The sequence below is a fragment of the Schistocerca piceifrons genome, chromosome 9 (assembly GCF_021461385.2).
Source record: "Schistocerca piceifrons isolate TAMUIC-IGC-003096 chromosome 9, iqSchPice1.1, whole genome shotgun sequence".
NCBI lineage: Eukaryota > Metazoa > Arthropoda > Insecta > Orthoptera > Acrididae > Schistocerca > Schistocerca piceifrons.
The window spans coordinates 219454737-219478111 of record NC_060146.1 but is presented as its reverse complement, the minus strand read 5'-3'; the positions used below and the strand labels follow the sequence as shown (position 1 = coordinate 219478111).

Below are 23375 nucleotides of genomic sequence, written 5' to 3'. Positions count from 1 at the left end.
CAGGCAATGGGAAAGTTGACAAATTGGATGTATGGGTACAATATTCCCTAAGCGAAAATCGCTAAAATCGGTAGGTGGCCACATGTGCATCTCTGCTTGCTCGTCATGAATTGGCTCGTGACCAACACCGACCATTCCTACCCCGTATTGTTGTTGGTGTCGGGAAATTGTGTCTTTATGCTAACATAACGAAAGGAAAGGAATGGTTGGGCCCAAGCAAAACGTCAGCTTCCCGTACAAAGACCTGCGCGCGTCCACAAAAGATGACGTTACGCATCTGGTGGAACAACGCCGGTGTGGTGTACTACGAATTGCTTCCCTGAGGTGTGACCACTACTGCTGACATTTATTGTCAACAGCTGAGACGTCTTGCATACGCAATCGAAGAACGACCAGGAAGACTGTGCGAAGTGATACGTCTCCAAGATAACGCACCCCTCCCCCTAGCATCCTGCCAGACTGGCAAAAAACGCTATGCAGGAGTTGGGTTGGGAAGCCATTCCGCGCGCGCCCTCAGGTTTTCACCTTTTCAGCTCTCTAGCGAAGAACCATCAAGGAACTTTCTTTCCAAATGAAAATGCGCTCCGAACATGGCTCGACGAGTTCTTCGCATCAGAACCACGTCACTTCTACAGATGCGGAATCGAAAAGTTACGCCAGCGTTGACAGACTTTTGTAAATAGTGAAGGAGAATGTATTATCGCGGTGGTGATTCTTCAGGAAAACCTGGAATTTTCAGAGGACTACATTTTACATTAAAAAATCAGGGAATTCAGAAAATCTCAGGGAATTCTGTGTTGTTAACCTAGCACTGACACTGAATTTTAATTAGTTTTATAAATCACAAATTTTAAAATACTTAATATCTCAAAAGTGTATTAATTATAAGTATTATTCCATATAAATCATCGATGTTTAAGAACTGTTGTTAAACTACTGCTTATGGCCAGTATATAGCTCAGCTGAGAAAAAAAAGTCTTTACAGTGGTGTGCTGACCCCCACCCCCCTCCCCTTGCTCCGCTCACCATTAATTAATCGGGAGTTCCTTGACACACCTTTCTCCTAACATCTGGAATTCTCAGGGATTTTTTTTCCAAGTTTGAGTCGCCACCGTTATTTCTTATGGCTAAAATCTCTCTTATTGTACCGGTTGTATTTATCAAACTTAGGGAATAAATTATGCACCAACCCAATAACAGAAAAATTAAATATTGTTAGGATTTAATCATTAATTCATAGAGTAATGTAGAATGATGTAAGATGTACTAAGTTAGAGTAAAAGTGAATAAGCAGTTTCCACGAAAGACGATAATTTTTATAGTTTTTAACGGTGACAGGAAAAAGAGATAAAAGGCTGGATAATATACGAATTTCAACCTAAAAATAAGATGTAGAAGGTCTGGTGAAATTTTCTTTAATGCTTTTCGCTATTTTTAACTAAATGTAAATTTTGACCAAAAACCGATATAAGTTAAGATATAAGGAAGAATGAAGAAATTACTGAACAATATTTGATTAGAATGGTTGATGGTGATTTACCATACTACAGTGGTGTTACTGGGCTTTACAAAGATACAGCAGTATTACAAGAGACAGTTCAGAGACTAGGGCCCACTCAAGATTCCATGCAAAAAATCATGTTGTTGTTGTGGTCTTCATTCCAGAGACTGGTTTGATGCAGCTCTCCATGCTATTCTATCCTGTGCAAGCTTCTTCATCTGCCAGTACCTACTGCAACCTACATCCTTCCGAATTTGCTTAGTGTATTCATCTCTTGGTCTCCCTCTACGATTTTTACCCTCCACGCTCCCCTCCAATACTAAATTTGTGATCCCTTCATGCCTCAGAACATGTCCTACCAACCGATCCCTTCTTCTGGTCAAGTTGTGCCACAAACTTCTCTTCTCCCCAATCCTATTCAATACCTCCTCATTAGTTACGTGATATACCCATCTAATCTTCAGCATTATTCTGTAGCACCACATTTCGAAAGCTTCTATTCTCTTCTTGTCTAAACTATTTATCGTCCATGTTTCATTTCAATACATGGCTACACTCCATACAAATACTTTCAGAAACAACTTCCTGACACTGAAATCTATACTCGATGTTAACAATTTCCTCTTCTTCAGAAACGCTTTCCTTGCCATTGCTAGTCTACATTTTATATCCCCTCTACTTCGACCATCATCAGTTATTTTGCTCCCCAAACAGCAAAATTCGTTTACTACTTTGGCTCATTTCCTAGTCTAATTCCCGCAGCATCACCCGATTTAATTAGACTACATTCCATTATCCTAATTTTGCTTTTGTTGATGTTCATCTTATATCCTCCTTTCAAGACAATGGCCATTCCATTCAACCGCTCTTCCAGGTCCTTTGCTGTCTCTTACAGAATTACAATGTCATCGGCGAACCTCAAAGTTTTTCTTTCTTCTCCATGGATTTTAATACCTACTCAGAATGTTTCTTTTGTTTCCTTCACTGCTTGCTCAATATACAGATTGAATAGCATCGGGGAGAGGCTACAACCCTGTCTCACTCCCTTCCGAACCACTGCTTCCCTTTCACGCCCCTCGATTCTTATGACTGCCATCTGTTTTCTGAACAAATTGTAAATAGCCTTTTTCTCCCTGTATTTTACCCGTGCCACCTTCAGAATTTGAAAGAGAGTATTCCAGTCAACATTCTCGAAAGCTTTCTCTAAGTTAACAAATACTAGAAACGTAGTGCTTTTCCTTAATCTATTTTCTAAGATAAGTCGTAGAGTCAGTATTGCCTCATGTGTTTCAACATTTCTACGGGATCTAAACTGATCTTCCCCGAAGTCGGCTTCTACCAGTTTTTCCATTCGTCTGTAAAGAATTCGCGTTAGTATTTTGCAGCCGTGGCTTATTAAACTAATAGTTCGGTAATTTTCACATCTGTCAACACCTGCTTTATTTGGGATTGGAATTATTATGTTCTTCTTGAAGTCTGAGGGTATTTCGCCTGTGTCATACATCTTGCTCACTAGATGGAGTTTTGTTAGGTCTGGCTCTCCCAAGGCTGTCAGTAGTTCTAATGAAATATTGTCTACCTCCCGGGGCCTTGTTTCGACTTAGGTCTTTCAGTGCTCTGTCAAATTCTTCACGCAGTATCATATTTCCCATTTCATCTTCATCTACATTCTTTACCATTCCTATAATATTGTCCTCAAGAACATCGTCCTTGTACAGACCCTCTATATATTCCTTCCACCTTTCTGCTTTCCCTTCTTTGCTTAGAAGTGGGTTTCCATCTGAGCTCTTGATATTTATGCAAGTCGTTCTCTTTTCTCCAAAGGTCTCTTTAATTTTCCTGTAGGCAGTACCTATCTTACCCCTAGTGATATGCGCGTCTACATCCTTACATTTGTCCTCTAGCCATCCCTGCTTAGCCATTTTGCACTTCCTGCCGATCTCATTTTTGAGACGTTTGTACTGCTTTTTGCCTGCTTCATTTACTGCATTTTTCTATTTCCTCCTTTCATCAGTTAAATTCAATGTCTCTTCTGTTACTCAAGGATTTCTATCGCTGCACGCCTTCAAACCCCTACGACACTTCAGGAGCTCCGACAGGCACTGGTGTAAGAATGGGAGGCTATACCCCAGCAGCTGCTCGACCACCTGATGCAGAGTATGGCAACCCGTTGTGCGGCCTGTGTACGTGTGCATGACGGTCATATCCCATGCTGATGTCGGGGTACAAGCGCAGGAAACAGTGGCGTTTTGTAGCACATGTATTTCGGGACTGTTTTCTCATCTTATCACCAATGCCGTAGACTGTATTCTTCTGGGAAGTGAACTTTTCGTTTCGGTAGCAATAGGATTTCAATATTCCATGCTATGATGTCACCAGTAACTATGGATCGGGTTCAGATACATAATTTCACTTCATGCAGCTGAATATTAGCTCCATACAAACCACGGAAGAAGAGGTACAAAGACGAGGCAGCCACCAGAAATACTGGAACAGGAAACTGGAAAAGTCGCAGAGAATCGATTATTGGACGGCTTACGCTGTCACGGTCAGCACGAGGTCGGTGACACATCGCTGGTGTGCATCAGAGTCAAGCAGTTCAGCGCCTTCTGCTTCACTCGCGTAAACAGTACGATTTTTTTAAATCGAATTTTTATGTTGTTCACATATTTCACCACGTTATAAGACTTTCCACGGTAATTAAGTTCACAGAAGAATAGACTTTAGCGAATGTACTTCTCGCCAAAAAGCGATTCTGGCAGCTGGAGTCAAAGGTTTTTGTCACACATTTCTCTTTATCTAATTGAGAAGTGAAATACCAATTTTCATAATGTAGCTTTAAGAATGCTGTAGTAGTTCTTTAATAATGATTTATTTTCGAATAAACTTTCACCTAGTATTTTACCCCATTAGTGGTGGGATTTCCAAAAATGCTGAAACGCGTATTTTTTAATTTTTCGCAGAAAAACTGAATACCACTTTTCGTAGTTATACCTTCAAAGATGCTTTAGTAGCATCGTATTTGTTTATCCTGTATTTCACCCGTTTACGGGTAATTTTGAACATCGTGTTAAACGATGGCTGAAGTATAAGATACACACCACCGTCTGAAAATTTCGAGTTTCACCCGTTCAATAGTATTTTTCAACAATCTGTTCTTAGACTATGGCTACAGTATATTTCGAATTTTTATCCATGGCGATTTCGGCTGGGCATTGCCTTTTATGTACACACTGAGGCGACGAATGTGATGAGATACCTCCTATGTCCTGCTGGACTTTGCTTTGCCCAGCGTAGTGCAGCAAATGGACTTGACAAGTCATTGGAAGTCCCCTTCACAAGTACTGAGCCACGCTGCCTCTATAGCCGTCCATGATTTCGAAACTGTCAGCGGTGCAGGAACTGACCTCCCCATTATGTCCCAAAAATCTCCTATGGGATTCACGTCGGGAGATGTGGGTGGCCAAATCATTCACTCGAACTGTCCAGAATGTTCTTCAAAGCAATTGCGAACGATTCTGGTCTGGTGACAAGGCTCAATGTCATCCACAAAAATTCAATGTTGTATAGGAACATGAAGTCCATGAATGTGTGCAAATGGCCTCCAAGTAGCCAAACGTAATTATTTCCAGTCAATAGCCGGTTCATTTGGACCAGAGGACGCAGTCCATTTCACGTGGACGTAGCCCACACCATTACGGAGCTTCCAACGGCTTGGACAGTGCCTTGCTGACCAATTAGGTCCATGGATTCGTGAAGTCTCCGCCACAGTCTAAGCCTACCGTCAGCTGCTACCAAGTGAAGTCGGAACTCGTCTGACCAAGGAACGGTTTTGCAGTCCTTTAGGGTCCGACCGATATGGTCGCGAGCCCAGGAGAGGCGCTGCAGGCGACGTCGAGCTGTTAGCGAAGGCACTCGCGTCGATCGTCTGCTGCCACAGCCCAGTAACGCCAAATTTCGCCGGCCTGTCCTAACGCCTACATCCGTCGTAAGTCCCACACTGGTTTCTGCGGTTATTTCACGCAATGTTGCTTGTCTGTTAGCACTGACTCTGCCCAAACGCCGCTGTTCTCGGTCGTTAAGTGGACGCCGTCGACCACTGTGTCGTCCTTGGTAAGAGGTAATGCCTGAAACTTGGTATTCTCGCCATACTTTTGAACTGTGGATCTCGGAGTATTGGATTCCTTAAAGATTTCCGAAACGGAATATCCCATACGTGTAGCTCCAACTACTATTCCGCGTTTAAGATCTGTTAATTACCATCGTGGGGCCATAATCAAGTCTGAAACCTTTCCACATGAACCACCTGAGTACTTATGACGGCTCCGTCAAAACACTGCCCTTTTATACCTTGTGCTCACGATACTGCCGCCGCCTGTGCTGTGGCCTTCTCCACCAGACATCACGGCGCCTACAGTATCGGCAACCAAACTGACAGCCTGCAGCCGCGGGTTGCCCTCTTTGCGGGCACATCGAAGCTCTACCCAACCGACAGGCTATATTGATGAACGCCCACAACAGCAATAACAACAAAAACACCACCACAGCAAAGACAGCAGTGGCCACCAGGGGCCACTACTGGGCCACATAAACATAAGGAAGAGGTCGCTGCAGATCCCAGAACTATTTTCACACGTCAAACCACGTGATGGAAAATAGTTCCGAGGTACTTATCCACCGAAGTGCTATAAAGGCTGGCGCTCGGTCGCACATCGGCAATTCATCGAGCGCCAGCAGACGTGGATAGCTGCCGCCCCGGCAGCCCGGCTTGGATCTCGCTGATCTCTGGATTACGCTGGGTAGATCGGAGAAGTCTCTGGCGGAGACTGGTAGGAATTTATTTCAGTTGTTTTCTGTATTATCCCTGTATGTAGTTGTGATCGAAGACGGATCTCTATTTTGCGTTGGAGAATTTGTTTTGGTTAATTGAACAGCCCAATCATTTGTTTCGGACTTTGATCGTTAGTTTCTTCTGCTTACGCACACATAGCAACCTGTATATGTAAATATCGCTCTCCCATGACTTTTGTCAGCTCAGTGTATACATAGATTTCGTCAGCCATGGTGCTGCCACCTGTAGACCTTTCTCGCAATGAATGGTGAAACATTTGAGCAGTGGTTGGTGGTAAAACTCAAGTTATTTAAAATAATACTTTAGCCTCTCACTGCATTCTCGAACTGTTATCACTTCATCTTCTAGCATTATATTGCGGATTTTCCGAGGAATCTGTGAGGTATGGCAACCCTACATTTATGGAAAATCAGCTAGTAACTTTAACGGATGCTTCTTTGCTCATCAGGGGAAGGGAGCGAACGTACTCACAGAAGATCTGGAGTCCTTGAATTCCTATTATAAAATATGGCGACTCTGCCCTAATCCAACCAAGACTGAGGTGTGTGCTTCCCACTCGAACAATAAAATGGCCCACCAGGAACTGAATGTGAACTTCTGTGAACAAGGAGTCAGACACAATTTCAACTCCAAAGAACTTGGCATAAAACTAGACCGCTCCGTGACTTACAAAAAAAAATCTAGAAAACGTAAGCCAAAAGCTAGAGTCGCAACAACATCCTGAGAAAACTGGCTGGCTCGACTTGGGGAGCTCAAGCGTCCACCTTATGTACTGCCGAAATAGCCCTGGTATATCCTGTTGCCGAATATTGCTCTGCTGCATGGCATTCGAGCACTCATACTAAGAAAATCGACGTCCAGTTGAACGAGTGTATGAGGATGATAACGGATACTACTGAATCTACCCCAGTCCCTTGGCTGCATACTCTAAGCAATATCCCACCTCCACAATTGAGAAGGCAAGAAGCAACAGCAAGAGAGTGGTCAAAAATTCATGACTCAGATTACCCACAGAATCTACCAATCCATGATGTTTAGAACGAAATACCATCGACCCACTTGAAGTCACGGAAGCCTATATGGGTTAATGCATATCAACCTGACATCAAGGAGCAATGGCGGCACTTTCGGAATGATTCTTGAATTAATAAACAAGGTATCCAAGATCCTACTCTGGAATTACCGGGCTTTGACCTGAAGAGATGTACCTGGACTAAATTAAACCGTATCAGAACTGGCCATGCAAGATGCAATATATACATGGTGTTACAAAAAGGTACGGCCAAAATTTCAGGAAACATTCCTCACACACAAATAAAGAAAGGATGTTATGTGGACATGTGTCCGGAAACACTTAATTTCCATGTTAGAGCTCATTTTAGTTTCGTCAGTATGTTCTTCCACCTACGCTCAATGGAGCACGTTATCATGATTTCATACGGGATACTCTACCTGTGCTGCTAGAACATGTGCCTTTACAAGTACGACACAACTTGTGGTTCATGCACGATGGAGCATGCACGATGGAGCACATTTCAGTCGAAGTGTTCGTACGCTTCACAACAACAGATTCGGTGACTGATGGATTGGTAGAGGCGGACCAATTCCATGGCCTTCACGCTCTCCTGACCTCAACCCTCTTGACTTTCATTTATGGGGGCATTTGAAAGCTCTTGTCTACGCAACCCCGGTACCAAATGTAGAGACTCTTCGTGCTCGTATTGTGGACGGCTGTGATACAATACACCGTTCTCCAGGGCTGCATCAGCGCATCAGGGATTCCATGCGACGGAGGGTGGATGCATGTTTCCTGTAACAAAGTGTTTGAAGTCACACTGGTACATTCTGTTGCTGCGTGTTTCAATTCCATGATTAATGTGATTTATAGAGAAGTAATAAAATGAGCTCTAACATGGAAAGTAAGCATTTCTGGACAGATGTCCACATAACATATTTTCTTTCTTTGTGTATGAGGAATGTTTCCTGAAAGTTTGGCCGTACCTTTTTGTAACACCCTGTATAAGGACAAGTCTGTGCGACTCGTCAGCCTGTGACTGTGGAGCACCAGAGCAGAACGTCCACCATATTTTCAAGGAATGCCCCTTAAGAAGATATGCCGGACCTGTCTCTGAGGTTATACGAAACCCTCTGCTTTGGATTGGCTGTGCAATTTACATATTGAGCTTTAAATACATGAATGAGTTTGTAGTCAGGCTTGCCAAGCTTTTAACGTGTAGTTATTTTGTCTCGAGTGTTTGTGCTTTATCCTTTTGTGCTAATGCTTGTTTGTTACACGTATACTTTTTACGCATTGTTTTGTTTTATACATTTCATTTACATGTTGTTGTACTTATATAAAATATTGTCATACGCAAAATAAATGAAATAAAATAAGGACTGTGTTGTGTACATAGTTCCGTGTAGTCAGCGCGTACACAACTTTCCCACTAGAGTGCGCCCCACTAAGCACAACAGCACAGGCACAGCGCTCGTCCGTCTCCGCACTACGAGATGGCGCTGCCATAGAGACGGAAAAAATGCTGCTTCCATCGATCTGCATATTAATATTTAACGCAGCCAATGAGATTGCTGCTAACGTAGAACCTTTTCTCCTCTTGGATCACACCCGCACAGTGATACCGGAACGCATGAGGTATTATAACGAGTGTACAGACCTCCGATTAGTCAGTCTGCATCAGCCTGCATTAGTCTGTATTTGTCTGTTGTCAAGTTTCAGTCTGCGCCTAATAAGATTATCATATTCCTGTACATAGCCATGAAGAGAAATGTATAGATACTTTGTCAAGTATCAGAGATATGTGAGAATAACATTAATGTACCAAGACCAAAGGAACTTCAGATGGTCAATTGTAAACAGCATCCAGAATCAAGTTACGTAATTTCTATGCTTTGTATTATTTTAATGTGTGTGAAAATTAATGAAGTTGTGTTTAAAGTTGGTCACCGTCAATCTGCTACTCTAAGCGTGCAAGTGGGATTTCTATCATCTGACCTAACGGCAGAAGATCAACACGCCACGATAAGACCATGAGACACATTGCTGACACTCGCCTACTTCGTTAGAGTGACAAGTCATATAATCTGATGTTTGTACCAAAGGTCTTACAGTACGCACACCACAGACTGGCTAGTGATTAGTGTACAATGGTAGAATATAAACACAGAGAATGAAATAATATTGGTCCTACGATGGAACCCTGTGGAACGCTCGTTGTAGTAATTATTTTCCGCCCGCGCAGCTGCTGCAGGGGATATGGACACGGTGGGTTGTGCGCAGGTCTGACCTGGAGGCCGACGGGGGGCCGCGGCCCCCCCAGTGGCTGCTGCTGGGGGTGCAGGGCGGGCTGTCGCTGGCCAACGTGCTCCTGCTGGGCGCGCGCGCCGCGCTGTTGGTACGCCTGGCGCTGCGGGCGGCGCGCGGCCTGCACGACGGCGCGGCTGGCGCCCTGCTGGCGGCGCCCCTGCCCTTCTACCAGCGCTGCCCGGCCGCCGCCCTCGCCGCCCACTGCAGCGAGCACGTCGCCACCGTGGACCGCGCCCTGCCGCCCAGCCTCGTGTTCGCCACGCAGGTGCGTCTCTCTCTCTCTCTGTCCGTCTGGTTACCTCTCTCCCACAGTGTACAGGGGCCTACGAAATCTGTTCCACAACGAAGCGGAGCAAAGCCGCCGTCAGGGTACCGCTGGATATGGTACTGTGCGCTGAAGATACACTGAAGGGCCAAAGAAACCGGTATACCTGTGTAATATAACGAAGTACGCAAAAGTGCCGCATGGACTCGACTAATGTCTGAAGTAGTGCTGGAGGGAATTAACACCACGAATCCTGCAGGGCAGTCCGTAAATCCGTAAGAGTGCGAGGGGGTGCAAACCTCTTCTGAACAGCACTTTGCAAGGTACCCCAGATATGCTAAATAATAATCACCTCTGTTGAAATGGCTCTAAGCACTATGGGACTTAACGGCTGAGGTCATCAGTCCCCTACAACTTAGAACTACTTGAACCTAACTAACCAAAGGACATCACACACATCCATGCCCAAGGCAGGATTCTAACCTGCGACCACAGCAGCAGCCCGGTTCCGGACTGACGCACCTATAACCGCTCGGCTACAGTGGCCGGCTCACCTCTGCTTAGTTTGATGCGCAGGCAGAGGTGTTCAAATTCAGAAGAGTGTTTCTGGAGCCATTCTGCAGCAGTTTTGGACGTGTGGGGTATTGCATTGCCCTGCTGGAATAGACCAAGCCCGTCGTAATGCAGAATGGACACGAACGGATGCAGATGATCCGACAGGATGCTTACATATGTGTCACCTGTCAGAGGTGTACCGAGACGTATCATGTGTCCCATATCACTCCACGACCCACGCCATTACATGGTCTCCACCAGCTTGAACAGTGCCCTGCTGACATGCAGGGACCATCGATTCATGAGGTTGTCTCTGAACCTGTACACGTCCATCCACTGCATTGTTGTTGTTGTTGTTCTGGTCTTTAGTCCTGAGACTGGTTTGATGCAACTCTCTATGCTACTCTATCCTCTGCAAGCTTCTTCATCTCCCAGTACCTACTGCAACCTACTTCCTTCTGAATCTGCTTAGTGTATTCATCTCTTTGTCTCCATCTATGATTTCTACCCTCCACGCTGCCCTCCAATGCTAAATTTGTGATCCCTTGATGCCTCAGAACATGTCCCACCAACCGGTCCGTTCTTCTTGTCAAGTTGTGCCACAAACTCCTCTTCTCCCCAATTCTATTCCTCCTCATTAGCTATGTGATCTACCCATCTAATCTTCAGCATTCTTCTGTAGCACCACATTTCGAAAGATTCTATTCTCTTCTCTTCTCTTCTTGTCCAAACTATTTACCGTCCGTGTTTCACTTCCATACATGGCTACACTGCATACAAATACTTTCAGAAACGACTTCCTGACATTTAAATCTATACTCGATGTCAATAAACTTCTCTTATTCAGAAACGCTTTCCTTGCTATTGCCAGTCTGCATTTTATATCCTCTCTACTTCTACAATCATCAGTTATTTTGCCCCCCAAATAGCAAAATTCATCTACTATAAGTGCCTCATTTCCTAATCAAATTCCCGCAGCATCACGCAACTTAATTTGACTACATTCCATTATCCTCGTTTTGCCTTTGTTGATGTTCATCTTATATCCTCATTTCAAGATACTGTCCATTCCGTTCAACTGCTCTTCCAATCCACTGAATACAATTTGAAAAGAGACGGGTTCAGGCGAGGCGTAAAGCTTTGTGTCGTGCAGTCATCAAGGGTACATGGGAGGGGCCTCGGCTCCGAAAGCACGTATCGATGGTCTTTCGTTGAATGGTTCGCAGGCTGACACTTGTTGACTGCCCAGCATTGAAATCTTCTGTAATCTTCGGAAGAGTTGCACTTGTGTCACGTTGAACGTTTGTCTTCAGTCGTCTTTGTTCGAGTTCTTGCAGGAACGTTTTCCGGCCACAGCGATGTTGGAGGTTTGATGTTTTTTTTTCACGGTACACTCGTGAAATGGTCGTACGTAAAAAATCTTCATTTTATCGCTACCTTGGAGATGCTTCGTCCTAACACTCGTTCGGCGACTATAACACCACGTTCAAGCTCACTTAAATCTCGATAACCTGCCATTTTATCAGCAGTAACCGATCTAACAACTGTGCCAGACACTTGTTGTGTTGCCGAGCGCAGGGCCGTATTCTGCCTGTTTACATACCTCTGCATTTGAACACGTATGCCTACAGCAGTTCCTTTGACGCTTCGGTGTAAAAGTTGCTTCATTCCATAACCAACATGTTATAGTGTTACTGTTCCCTGCTCACCCTGCCTACCAATCCTGGGGCGGGTTTGGTTAATTGTCTGAACTTCAGTTTTTGAGGCGTCTCGAGAGTCTTCCTGTTGTACTCTGAGTTACTTAAGTAAACTCTGAGAAAGGTTGAGTGGTCCAGAATGAGATTTTCACTCGACAGCGGAGTGTGCTCTGTAAAGTTTGGAAGGTAGGAAACGAGGTACCGGCAGAAGTAAAGCTGTGAGGACGGGTTCGTGAGTCGTTCTTGAGTAGCTCAGATGGTAAAGCACTTGCCCGTGAAAGGCAAAGGTCCCGATTTCGAGTATCGGTTTGACACACAGTTTTAATCTGCCAGGAAGTTTCAGGTTGAGTAGTGTCGGATAATTCGCTTTTTTAAAATTGTAACATTTTCTGAATGTTCTATGGGAACATTTTTCACACTAAACAATAGTATCGAACGAATCTTAAGTTTCTGGTGGCGTATTTCTTGACTGAACAGTCCTCGGGTGTACTGCCGGGCCATAGTGTCAAACGGGCACATCACAGACATCATTCGCGTAGCACACATATGCAGTACATTCATAATATGTAATGAATGTCACTGCCTAAAAGAAAAATAAATCGACTAGATATTAATATCGAGGCTTGTAATCCATTGCACTAGTGCCACTGGCATTCATAAGATCATTCTACATACCCTTACAGCCTCATGCGATTCATTCCTGCCTCATACGTCTGATATAGTGTTTCAGTGCACCACAGCCACATTTCGGAACTCCACAAAACCCCACTTATAGAGTGAGTCAGAGCTCCGACCACACCCAGTGCGGATTCTGTTGGACACACAGTTTCCTGACAAGTTCGACACCTACAGTATCACAGTTGTATTTCACGCACCACACTCGTTCTTGGTGATTTTCGACGTGTTGGCAGTTCTTGTTCCAGAGATCTCTTACTCTGGTGTTACTTGTAGCTAGCTGTTCAGCGTAGAGCAGTGATGGGTGTCTCTTTAGAAGCCTATTTCTTCGTAGGACAGCTATTTGGTGATGAACGGTTAGTTCCGTATTGCGGAGTCTTGCTCACTCGCCGCTAATAGGGTGCCTAAGGACGTAACGTTCTTAGAATGAAATACAACAATTCAAAGAAATAACATCAGTAGTTTTATTTGTAGAAAGTAAATAGACAATACTTAACTCCGATTACAGCAAATGTCGCTAGCGAGAGGCGGCATGAAAACAGTAAACTTCTTGCTATACACAAAGTCCACGTAAGCACTTGACACGGATCACGACAATCTGATAGCGCAGCACAAATGTCCGTTGAGACTGGGCCGATCTGAGCGGCCGAGTCCAGCAGGAGCGACGCTTATATTCACTTCTTCCAGGTGTCGCTCTTGACGCGGTCCAGTTCAGCGCGCCATTGGGCGTATCCTCACAGCCTTCTCTGGTCTTGCGTTCTGCGTCTTCGTTCAGGTGCTTCTGGTTATGCCAGAACACATATTCTCTCGTATACTGAATTAATCTCTAAGTAGGGTCTCAGTTCTACGAATCCGTGTTGGTAGATATTGCTTAGCAGGAGAAGCCAGGAGATAGGAGTTCTACCAATAATCAGACGCATCGTGTTGCTGAGCTGTGCATCGCCGAGGCTGATATGACAACTGTTAGACCACACTGGAGCATGAGACTCTACGGCCGCAAAAAACAGTGCAAGAGCCGATGTACGCAAAATCTCCACTGGTGCCCCTCAGATGGTGCCATACAGCTTCTCCTGAAGTTTCTGAGAGTTTTTTTTCTTGACTGATGTGTTTTCCAGATGTTTCTTGCAAGATGAAGTGCAGTCGTGTGTGCTGCCAAGATACTTGGGGTTCTTGTCATGACGGAGAATACTACCATTGAACTGCACCTTGAGCTCAGTGTTTTCGCAATTGCAGGTTGGTTTCAAATGGCTCTGAGCACTATCGGACTTAACATCTGATGTGTCACTCCCCTAGATTTTACTTGAACCTAACTAACCTAAGGACATCACACACATCCATGCCCGAGGCAGGAATCCAACTTGCGACCGTAGCAGCAGCGCAGTTCCGGACTGAAGCGCCTAGAACTGTTCCGCCACAGCTGCCGGCAGCAGGTTGGGACTTCATCCAATATGCACGCAATACGACACAGCACGAAGAGATTATACGAATGGACATTAAATCGGTAGTTGTGATGTAGATGTCCAGACAAACAGATGGTTACATTTTCAGGAAAATTGGATGATTTATTCAAGAGAAAGAACTTCATAAATTGAGCAAGTCAATAATGTGTTGGTCAACCTCTGGCCGTTACACAAATAATTATTCACGTTCGCATTAATTGATAGACTGGTTGAATGTCCTCTTGAGGAGTATCATGTCAAATTCTGTCCAACTGACGGGTTAGATCGTCAAAATTCCGACTTGGTTGGGGGCCCCAGCCCATAAGGCACCAAACGTTCTCAGGGGGGAGAGGTCTGGCGACCTGGCCGGACAAGGTAGGGTTTGGCAAGCGCAAAGAAATGCAGCAGAAACTCTGGCCGTGTGCGGATGGGCATTTCTGAAAACTAAGACCACAACGGCTTGCCACGATGGGCAACAAAATGGGGTGTATAATATCTTCGCAGTATCGCTGTGCTGCAGGTTTCTGCAGATGACAAGCAAAGAGAAAAGACATGGAAGCCCAGACCATCACTCCTGGTTGCCGGCCCATACGATAGGCAACAGTCAGGCTGATATCTCACCACTGCGTAGGGCATCTCTAGACTCGTCCTCGCTGCTCATTGAAGCTCCGTTAGAAGCGTGATTCATCACTGAAGACAGTTCTACTCGAGTCAATGAGATTCCAGGCCAAAGACGTGTCCGTCGATACAAACTCCGTGCTAACAGTAGAAACAGTTGAGGGTCGCTAGTAAAGAATAATATGTATGTATCTATGGACACAAAGTGTAATATTACTTATTTGCAGACAAAGTACAAGATTCCAATGTGATCTTCGTGCACCGGAAAACTCTATTGGAAACAGACGATGTACCGCCAGTGGTGAACGCATTGTTATTTTGATTCAAAGTTGGGTGAGGTGGCGTGTTCCTCTACGGGTCACGCCGCAGAGACGCGAAATGTGCCACCATCCGCGCTAGACTTTACAAATAGCTCTTGTTCGATACAGTCTACCGTCTGATACTACTTTTACTTGACATTCTGCTATCTAATATTCTGTGAATGAAAGGGGGCAGTGTGTTGTTGGAACTTACACTTGCACTGGTTCATTTCACGAGCTCCCGGACGCTCCATGATACTGTTTCGACGTCCACGCGTTTCAGCCAGCCATGCTCAACAGCAGAATGCAGGCATTTCCAGTGGCCATGTCCTGATCGCGCCAGCAAGTGCTGCTTCCTATCTGGCCCTCTCAGAAGTCTGTTTCCAACGGGTGCTGGGAAACACCTGCAGTCAAGGGAAAATCGTCACTGCTTTGGCCAGCAACAGCAAGCCCAGACCCCAACCTACTCACAAGTATTACAGTAAGACTCGCGCGTCATCTGCAGGCTGAACAAAGGCTCTGAGTTCTCAAACATCGGTGATCGCAGCCAGAATGACCAGGGGAGGACCCCGTGGGCGCACCCAAGGATAGTATGCTACACAGTATATGGGACGACTTTAGGGGGACCATTTTTGCACAAATCTATCTCACACCAAGATCTTCAGTTATTACACTACTGACCATTAAAATTGCTACACCAAGAAGAAATCCAGATGATAATAGTACACTAGAACTGCTTACATTTTCACGCAATTTGGGTGTATAGATCCTGAGAAATCAGTACCCAGAACAACCAACTCCGGCCGTAATAACGACCTTGGTACGCTTGGGCATTGAGTCAAACAGAGCTTGGATAGCGTGTACAGGTACAGCTGCCCATACAGCTTCAACACGATACCACAGTTCATCAAGAGTAGTGACCGGCGTATTGTGAGGAGCCAATTGCTCGGCCACCATTGACCAGACGTTTTCAGTTGGTGAGAGATCTGGAGAATGTGCTGACCAGGGCAGCAGTCGAACATTTTCTGTATCCAGAAAGGCCCGTACGGGACCTGCAACATGCGGTCGTGCATTATCCTGCTGAAATGTAGATTTTCGCAGCGGTTCAATGAAGGGTAGAGCCACGGGTCGTAACACATCTCAAATGTAACGTCCACTGTTCAAATTGCCGTCAATGCGAACAAGAGGTGACCGAATGGTGTAACCAATGGCACCCCATACCATCACGCCGGGTGATACGCCAGTATGGCGATGACGAATACACGCTTCCAATGTGCGCTCACTGCGATGTCGCAAGCACGGATGTGACCATCATGTTGCTGTAAACAGAACCTGGATTAATCCGAAAAAATGACGTTTTGCCATTCGTGCACCCAGGTTCGTCGTTGATAACACCATCGCAGGCGCTCCTGTCTGTGATGCAGCGTCAAGGGTAACCGCAGCCATGGTCTCCGAGCTGATAGTCCATGCTGCTGCAAACGTTGTCGAACAATTCGTGCAGATGGTTGTTGTCTTGCAAACGTCCCCATCTGTTGACTCAGGGATCGAGACGTGGCTGCACGATCCGTTACAGCCATGCGGATAAGAGGCCTGTGATCTCGACTGCTAGTGATACGAGGCCGTTGGGATCCAGCACGATTTTCCGTATTACCCTCCTGAACCCACCGATTCCATATTCTGCTAACAGTCATTGGATCTCGACCAACGCGAGCAGCAATGTCGCGATACGATAAACAGCAATCGCAATAGGCTACAATCCGACGTTTATCAAAGTGGGAAACGTGATGGTATGCATTTCACCTCCTTACAGGAGACATCACAACAACGTTTCACCAGGCAACGCCGGTCAACTGCTGTTTGTGTATGAGTAATCGGTTGGAAACTTTCCTCATGTCAGCACGTTGTAGGTGTCGCCACCGGCGCCAACCCTGTGTGAATGCTCTGAAAAGCTAATGATTTGCACATCACAGCATCTTCTTCCTGTCGGTTAAATTTCGCATCTGTAGCACGTCATTTTCAGGTGTAGCAATTTTAATGGCCAGTAGCATATTAGATGAACCGTTTCTCGGTTGATGTTCAGTTCTTCAGCAATCATTTTCATGGATAATCTTCGATCCGATCGTACGAGTTCACGCACCCTTGCCAAGTTGACATCCGTCTGTGAGTTTGATGGTCGTCCACTGCTGTCTTCATCTCAACATCCGTTCTGCCTTCACTGAACATTTTATGCCCAATAAAAACTTGAGCTCTTGACATAACCTCCTCTCCAAAAGCCTTCTGAAGCTTACCGTATGTTGTCAGCGCGTTTTCACCCAATTTAGCGCAAAAAAGAATGGCATGCCGTTGCGTAATATTTTGCGTTTCCATTTCCTTAACTAGAGACACAAACACGTGTTATCTTACTGCAGCACAACTTAGGACTGAGCAGTTGCATCGATGTGCCGCTTGTACGAGAAGCAGGTTATAGACCAGGGTCAAAGATATTGTGCCTATGCAAGCCTGCAGGGTTGCCACATCTTGCAAACAAAATCAGTCTCATTACTTTATTGTTGCACCTCGTATTTGCATTTAGTTGCCCCTGCTGTGAAAGCTAACCCCATGTATACGACCAAACATTTCAGCCTTATCTCCTGTGTTGTATTTCGTAATTATACAACTATAGCGAGTGGAGTACTGCTTTGCAATTGCTGAATACTTGTGGGAATTGGATATACACCCCAAACTCCTTTCCCCATTCTCACTGCCCGTCTCCTTCTCCTCCCTCTCTGTTTCTGCCTCCTCCTTCTCTCTCCCCCCCCCCTCTCTCCCACTCTCTCTCGTTCGTCTCCTCTCTCCCCTACCTCTGGCCGTGAGCCTTCTATATTTCCAGTGCTAACCAAACACTGACTGGTAACTGGTGTCGGTTAAAATGAATGCGTAAAGCAGTGCTCGACCTATGACCGTCAATGTAGCTTCAATGACAGTTTTTCTAATACTTTTAATATGCGAATGTCTAGCATTACAAATTTTTAGACAACACAGACTCCATAGTAGTATTTTAATCATAAGCTGGTAAGCCATAAATACAACTTCCCTGTTCTCCGTAAAACCGACGGCGCCGAGGAAAGAAGACAGAACATTGCTGTGTATACAATGTTTGTTTAAAATTATATATGAGGAGAAGGAATATATATACTGTATATATGAGACAAACAATCTGTCTATTGGTTTACATGCCGTTGCAGTAGTTAAAAGTAACTGCGAGAAAGAAAACTAAATCGCACATTTTCATAGCACAGCATGCCATTTTATTTCTCGAAGTCGCTTTAACAGAAAACTTGTGTCTTTTCGTTTAAAAAATATATAGCCTACGTCCATCCGAATTTTTATTAGTGTATCGTGTAAAACTTCGAAAGAAATGGTTCAAAAGCTTTTCGAGATTACAGGAAACATTGTTTCCCGTTATACACTGTGTTTCAGTAAGAGCGTGCAAAAATTTAACATGAGATAGAGGATGCCCCACTGAGATTGAGGTAGAGAGCTGGGGTCGGAGAAACCAGCGGAATAGAATGACATTACTGTGGACTTTTTTATTTACCTTACTTAAAGGAAGCTACTAATACCATTGTTGACACAATGAACGTACCATTTGTACTGTATCTCACAAAATGTGCTGAAAATGACGGCCATCAACCTCAATGCAAGCACTGACATCGGCGAACAAGATTGTCACGCACCCTGACGAATACTCCTGCCGCGTTTCGAATCACATCACATACCGCTACATATCTGGCAAATAATTCCATCTCCATATCCACTGGGGGCTCTTACACAAGTGATTTTAGATATCGCCATAGGCAATAATCAAGAGGATTCAGGTCAGGTGATCTCGTAGGCCGTGGAATGGGCTCTCCTCTTGCAATCCATTGAGCACGAAATATTGTACCGGAACTGCTCCACCGTATTGTACTGTACGTCTCTGAATAGCATTGAGTAATGGATGGGTCTGTCTTTGATTCATACCACGTTCTGTCATGGAACATACGATACAACAAAGCCAACTTAGGGGCAGGTAAAGTAAACAAAACCTGCATCATGACTTCCTGGTCCTCCTTGTTTCCTTGCAGGAAATAAAGAATGTCCATGTAAATAAACAGCATAGTACATGTAAACTCGTACGCCTCCTAGTCGTAAATAAGCTGAAAAACAGTAATGTTAGACAAAGTGCTAGAGAACTTTACTTCCACATCTCCTTAAGCTGGCTTGTCCGACCCCAGGTTCCCTACCTCAAACTGTTCAGTGGAGCAGTTTCTACGTCCTGCTACATTCCTGCACATTATTACGGAAACATCCTGTACGTTGTACAGTATGGTCGGGACGTCGCGCGCGTGCATTCAAGCTTCTGCTGACCCAAATAAGCCCTCGTGGGGCAACATTGCATATGGCAGGCCGGTTGAATGTCAGCGAGCGACGCCCCGATTGGCTAATTTTTGTGCTACGTAGCTTGGAAACGGCTCAACGTATCGAATTTTTTTCTTAACATGTATGTCCCAGTATAACCTGCCCTACATTGTTCCCCTCAAGAGTTTCAGAGATTTTCTGACCACCTTGTGTATACTGTAAAATATATGGCGTATGTCTGTCCGCATGTTTATTAGAGCATGGTGTAAATATCCGAAGTTTTGGTAACAAAATTAAACAGTTGCTTCTCTTTACATACACTACTGGCCATTAAAATTGCTACACCACGAAGATGACGTGCTACAGACGCGAAATTTAACCGACAGGAATAAGATGCTGTGATATGCAAATGATTAGCTTTTCAGAGCATTCACACAAGGTTTGCGCCAGTGGCGACACGTACAACGTGCTGACATGAGGAAAGTTTCCAACCGATTTATCATACACAAACAGCACTTGACCGGCGTTGCCTGGTGGAACGTTGTAGTGATGCCTCGTGTAAGGAGGAGAAATGCGTACCATCACGTTTCCGACTTTGATAAAGGTCGGGTTGTAGCCTATCGCGATTGCGGTTTATCGTATCGCAACATTGCTGCTCGCGTTGCTCGAGATTCAATGACTGTTAGCAGAATATGGAATCGGTGGGTTCAGGAGGGTAATACGGAACGCCGTGCTGGATCCCAACGGCCTCGTATCACTAGCAGTCGAGATGACAGGCATCTTATCCGCATGGCTGTAACGGATCGTGCAGCCACGTCTCGATCCTTGAGTCAACAGATGGGGACGTTTGCAAGACAACAACCATATGCACGAACGGTTGGACAACGTTTGGAGCAGCATGGACTATCAGCTCGGATACCGTGGCTGCGGTTACCCTTGACGCTGTATCACAGACAGGAGCGCCTGAGGTTGTGTACTCAACGACGAACCTGGGTGCACGAATGGCAAAACGTCATTTTCGCAGATGAATCCAGGTTCTGTTTACAGCATCATGATGGTTGCATCCGTGTTTGGCGACATCGCCGTGAACGCACACTGGAAGCTTCTATTCATTGTCGCCATACTGGCGTATCACCCGGCGTGATGGTATGGGGTGCCATTGGTTACACGTCTCAGTTACGTCTTGCTCGCATTGACGGCACTTTGAACAGTGGACGTTACATTTCATATGTGTTGCGACCCGTGGCCCTACCCTTCGTTCGATCCTTGCGAAACCCCACATTTCAGCAGGATAATGCACGACCGCGTATTGCAGGTCCTGTACGGGCCTTTCTGGATATAGAAAATGTTCGACTGCTGCCCTGGTCAGCACATTCTCCAGATCTCTCACCAATTGAAAACGTCTGGTCAATGGTGGCCGAGCAACTGGCTCGTCACAATACGCCAGTCACTACTCTTGATGAACTGTGGTATCGGAAAGCTGCATGGGCAGCCATCCAAGCTCTGTTTGACTGAATGCCCAGGCGTATCAAGGCCGTTATTACGGCCAGAGGTGGTTGTTCCGGGTACTGATTTGTCAGGATCTATGCATCCAAATTGCGTGAAAATGTAATCACATGTCAGTTCTAGTATATTATATTTGTCCAGTGAATACCCGTTAACATCTGCATTTCTTCTTGGTGTAGCAATTTTAATGGCCAGTAGTGTAATAGTGTAGATATAGGCAATTGCTTCGCCAACAGATTAGTAAACGGAAAAATTGACGAAATTCCAGCTGCTGCTGAACATCTTGGGCCACTGCGTGGTCATCGCCATAGTGGACTATCAGTCGCTGCTGCCGATGGCCCTCGCGCTGTGCGCCATCTTCTGCGTCGCTAGAGTGTACGGCGCGGCCTCCAGGAGCGCCAAGAGCCTCGAGAGCAAACGTGAGTCCAGCTGGGTTGATTGAGTGGATTGTGTGGGGCAGGGGACCAAGCAGCGAGGTCATCGGTCGCATCTGATTAGAGAAGGAAGGGGAAGGAAGTCGGCCGTGCCTTTCAAAGGAACCATCCCGGTATTTTCCCGAAGCGATTTAGGGAAATCACGGAAAACCTAAATCAGGATGGCCGAACGCGGGTTTGAACCGTCGTCCTACCGAATGCGAGTCCAGTGTGCCAACCACTTCGCCACGTCGCTCGGTGTGAGTCGAGCCCTCCTGCTGCAGTCGTAGGGCCCTCCTTCCCAGCTGAAGTTGAGTTGGTGAAATAAGTTCAAACACAGCACAGTACGTGCATTTTGGCAACGCGTAAACGTGAATAGTTAACTTCTGTTAGTGTTAATACCCAGCGACCTTTGCGTCTCGACAGCTGACGCTCAGAGCAGTGGTTGACGGGTGTACCAAAATCGGTTTAGAGCTGGCATATTAACATGACAGCGGGGATCGAAATTTCAGAAATTTCCTCCAATCCTCTCAGCCGTCTGTCCCTCGGTCTTCCCTTTGATTGTTTCCTTCACATTTCCATTTCATGTACCTTCCTCGAAACTCTCTTGTTTTGCATTCTTTTTAAGTGCCCATGCCATCTTAGTCATGATGTTTCTGTCCTGCTCTGAAAGGGTCCCTGTTTCACTGTTTCCGTTACCCTTTCATTCTTCATCCTATTTGTCCTTGTTACTCCTAACTACTTCTGGGGAACCTCATTTCACGTGCCAATAATCTGCTTACGTCTCTTTTTCTTCATTAACCGCGTTACAGATGCGCAGGTCGCTATTGGGAATTACATATTTGATTTTTTTGTGAGACCTCTTTGTTCCAAAACAGGCTCCTAACACTTCGCAGGAATGCTTCTGCTTGACTGCTAACCTCTTTCTCATTTCTTCCATTTGATTCTTGTATCTCATTGACAGGAAGGACACGAGGAGAAAAGTACCACTTCTCTCTACAGTCGACATTGTTAATATCTGAAATTACATCTGTCTCTGGCCAGAAGAAACTAAGAGCCACTATTTGTTTCCACCGACTATCCTCAACAGTTCGTGTGCTTATACCGTCACATCAAAGGGACAGAGCTATTTTTCAGCCGTACTTATACGAGATTAGTCCGTAACTTCGTAGCGTTTTCCCATAAGTTTAATGGGAACAATAGGTGTACATAATAGAGACTTTAGTCACCAGTAATATATTCCCCTTCACTAGTAATACGTAGTACACCACACAGTCGCTCTTCCACCAGATGCTTAACATTATCTTTTGTGGATGTGGGCAGGTCTTTATACGGGCAGTTATTACTTTGTTAGAGCTCAATCATTCCTTTCTTTTCCTTACGTTAGCATAAAGACATCATTTCTCGTCACCAGTAGTGATACAGGACATTGATTTATTTCATTAACAGTACAGAGTAACCGACCGCCTTCAAATGTAAGGTGCTTTGGATGCTTCTGAATCTAATAGCAAAGACTTCTCACTGTTACAGTCTTATTGGTATACATTTGTTAATGCTTTTTAAATAATATAAAGAATATAATATATATATAGATTTCTCTAGGTTACAGCGAATTGAATACTTAACAATTGTTAAAATGGTTCCATATAATTTGTTACCACCTAGTTGAGGAGAATATAATTTATACAATGCAAATCTCAAAGAAAAATACAAAAAAAGAAAATGAGCGTGGTTAAGAATAATTTGTAATATATAGAGGGAAGTGATATGCTGTATTTGGATGCGTAATACAGTCTAAGTAGCATGTTGGTTAGTAATGGCCTATTTCTATCTATTTCAGATGAGAAGGT

At 45.0% G+C, this 23375-nt stretch overlaps 1 protein-coding gene across 1 annotated transcript in view; it reads left to right on the top strand.

Moving 5' to 3' along the window:
- Positions 1 to 23375, top strand: part of LOC124716877 (ATP-binding cassette subfamily C member 4-like) — a 193344-nt gene that overhangs the window by 94852 nt on the left and 75117 nt on the right. Inside the window, exons 13-14 of the mRNA XM_047243429.1 lie at positions 9652 to 9943; positions 21381 to 21531. Of these exons, the coding sequence (XP_047099385.1) occupies positions 9652 to 9943; positions 21381 to 21531 (443 nt within the window). The remainder of the gene's footprint in view (positions 1 to 9651; positions 9944 to 21380; positions 21532 to 23375) is intronic.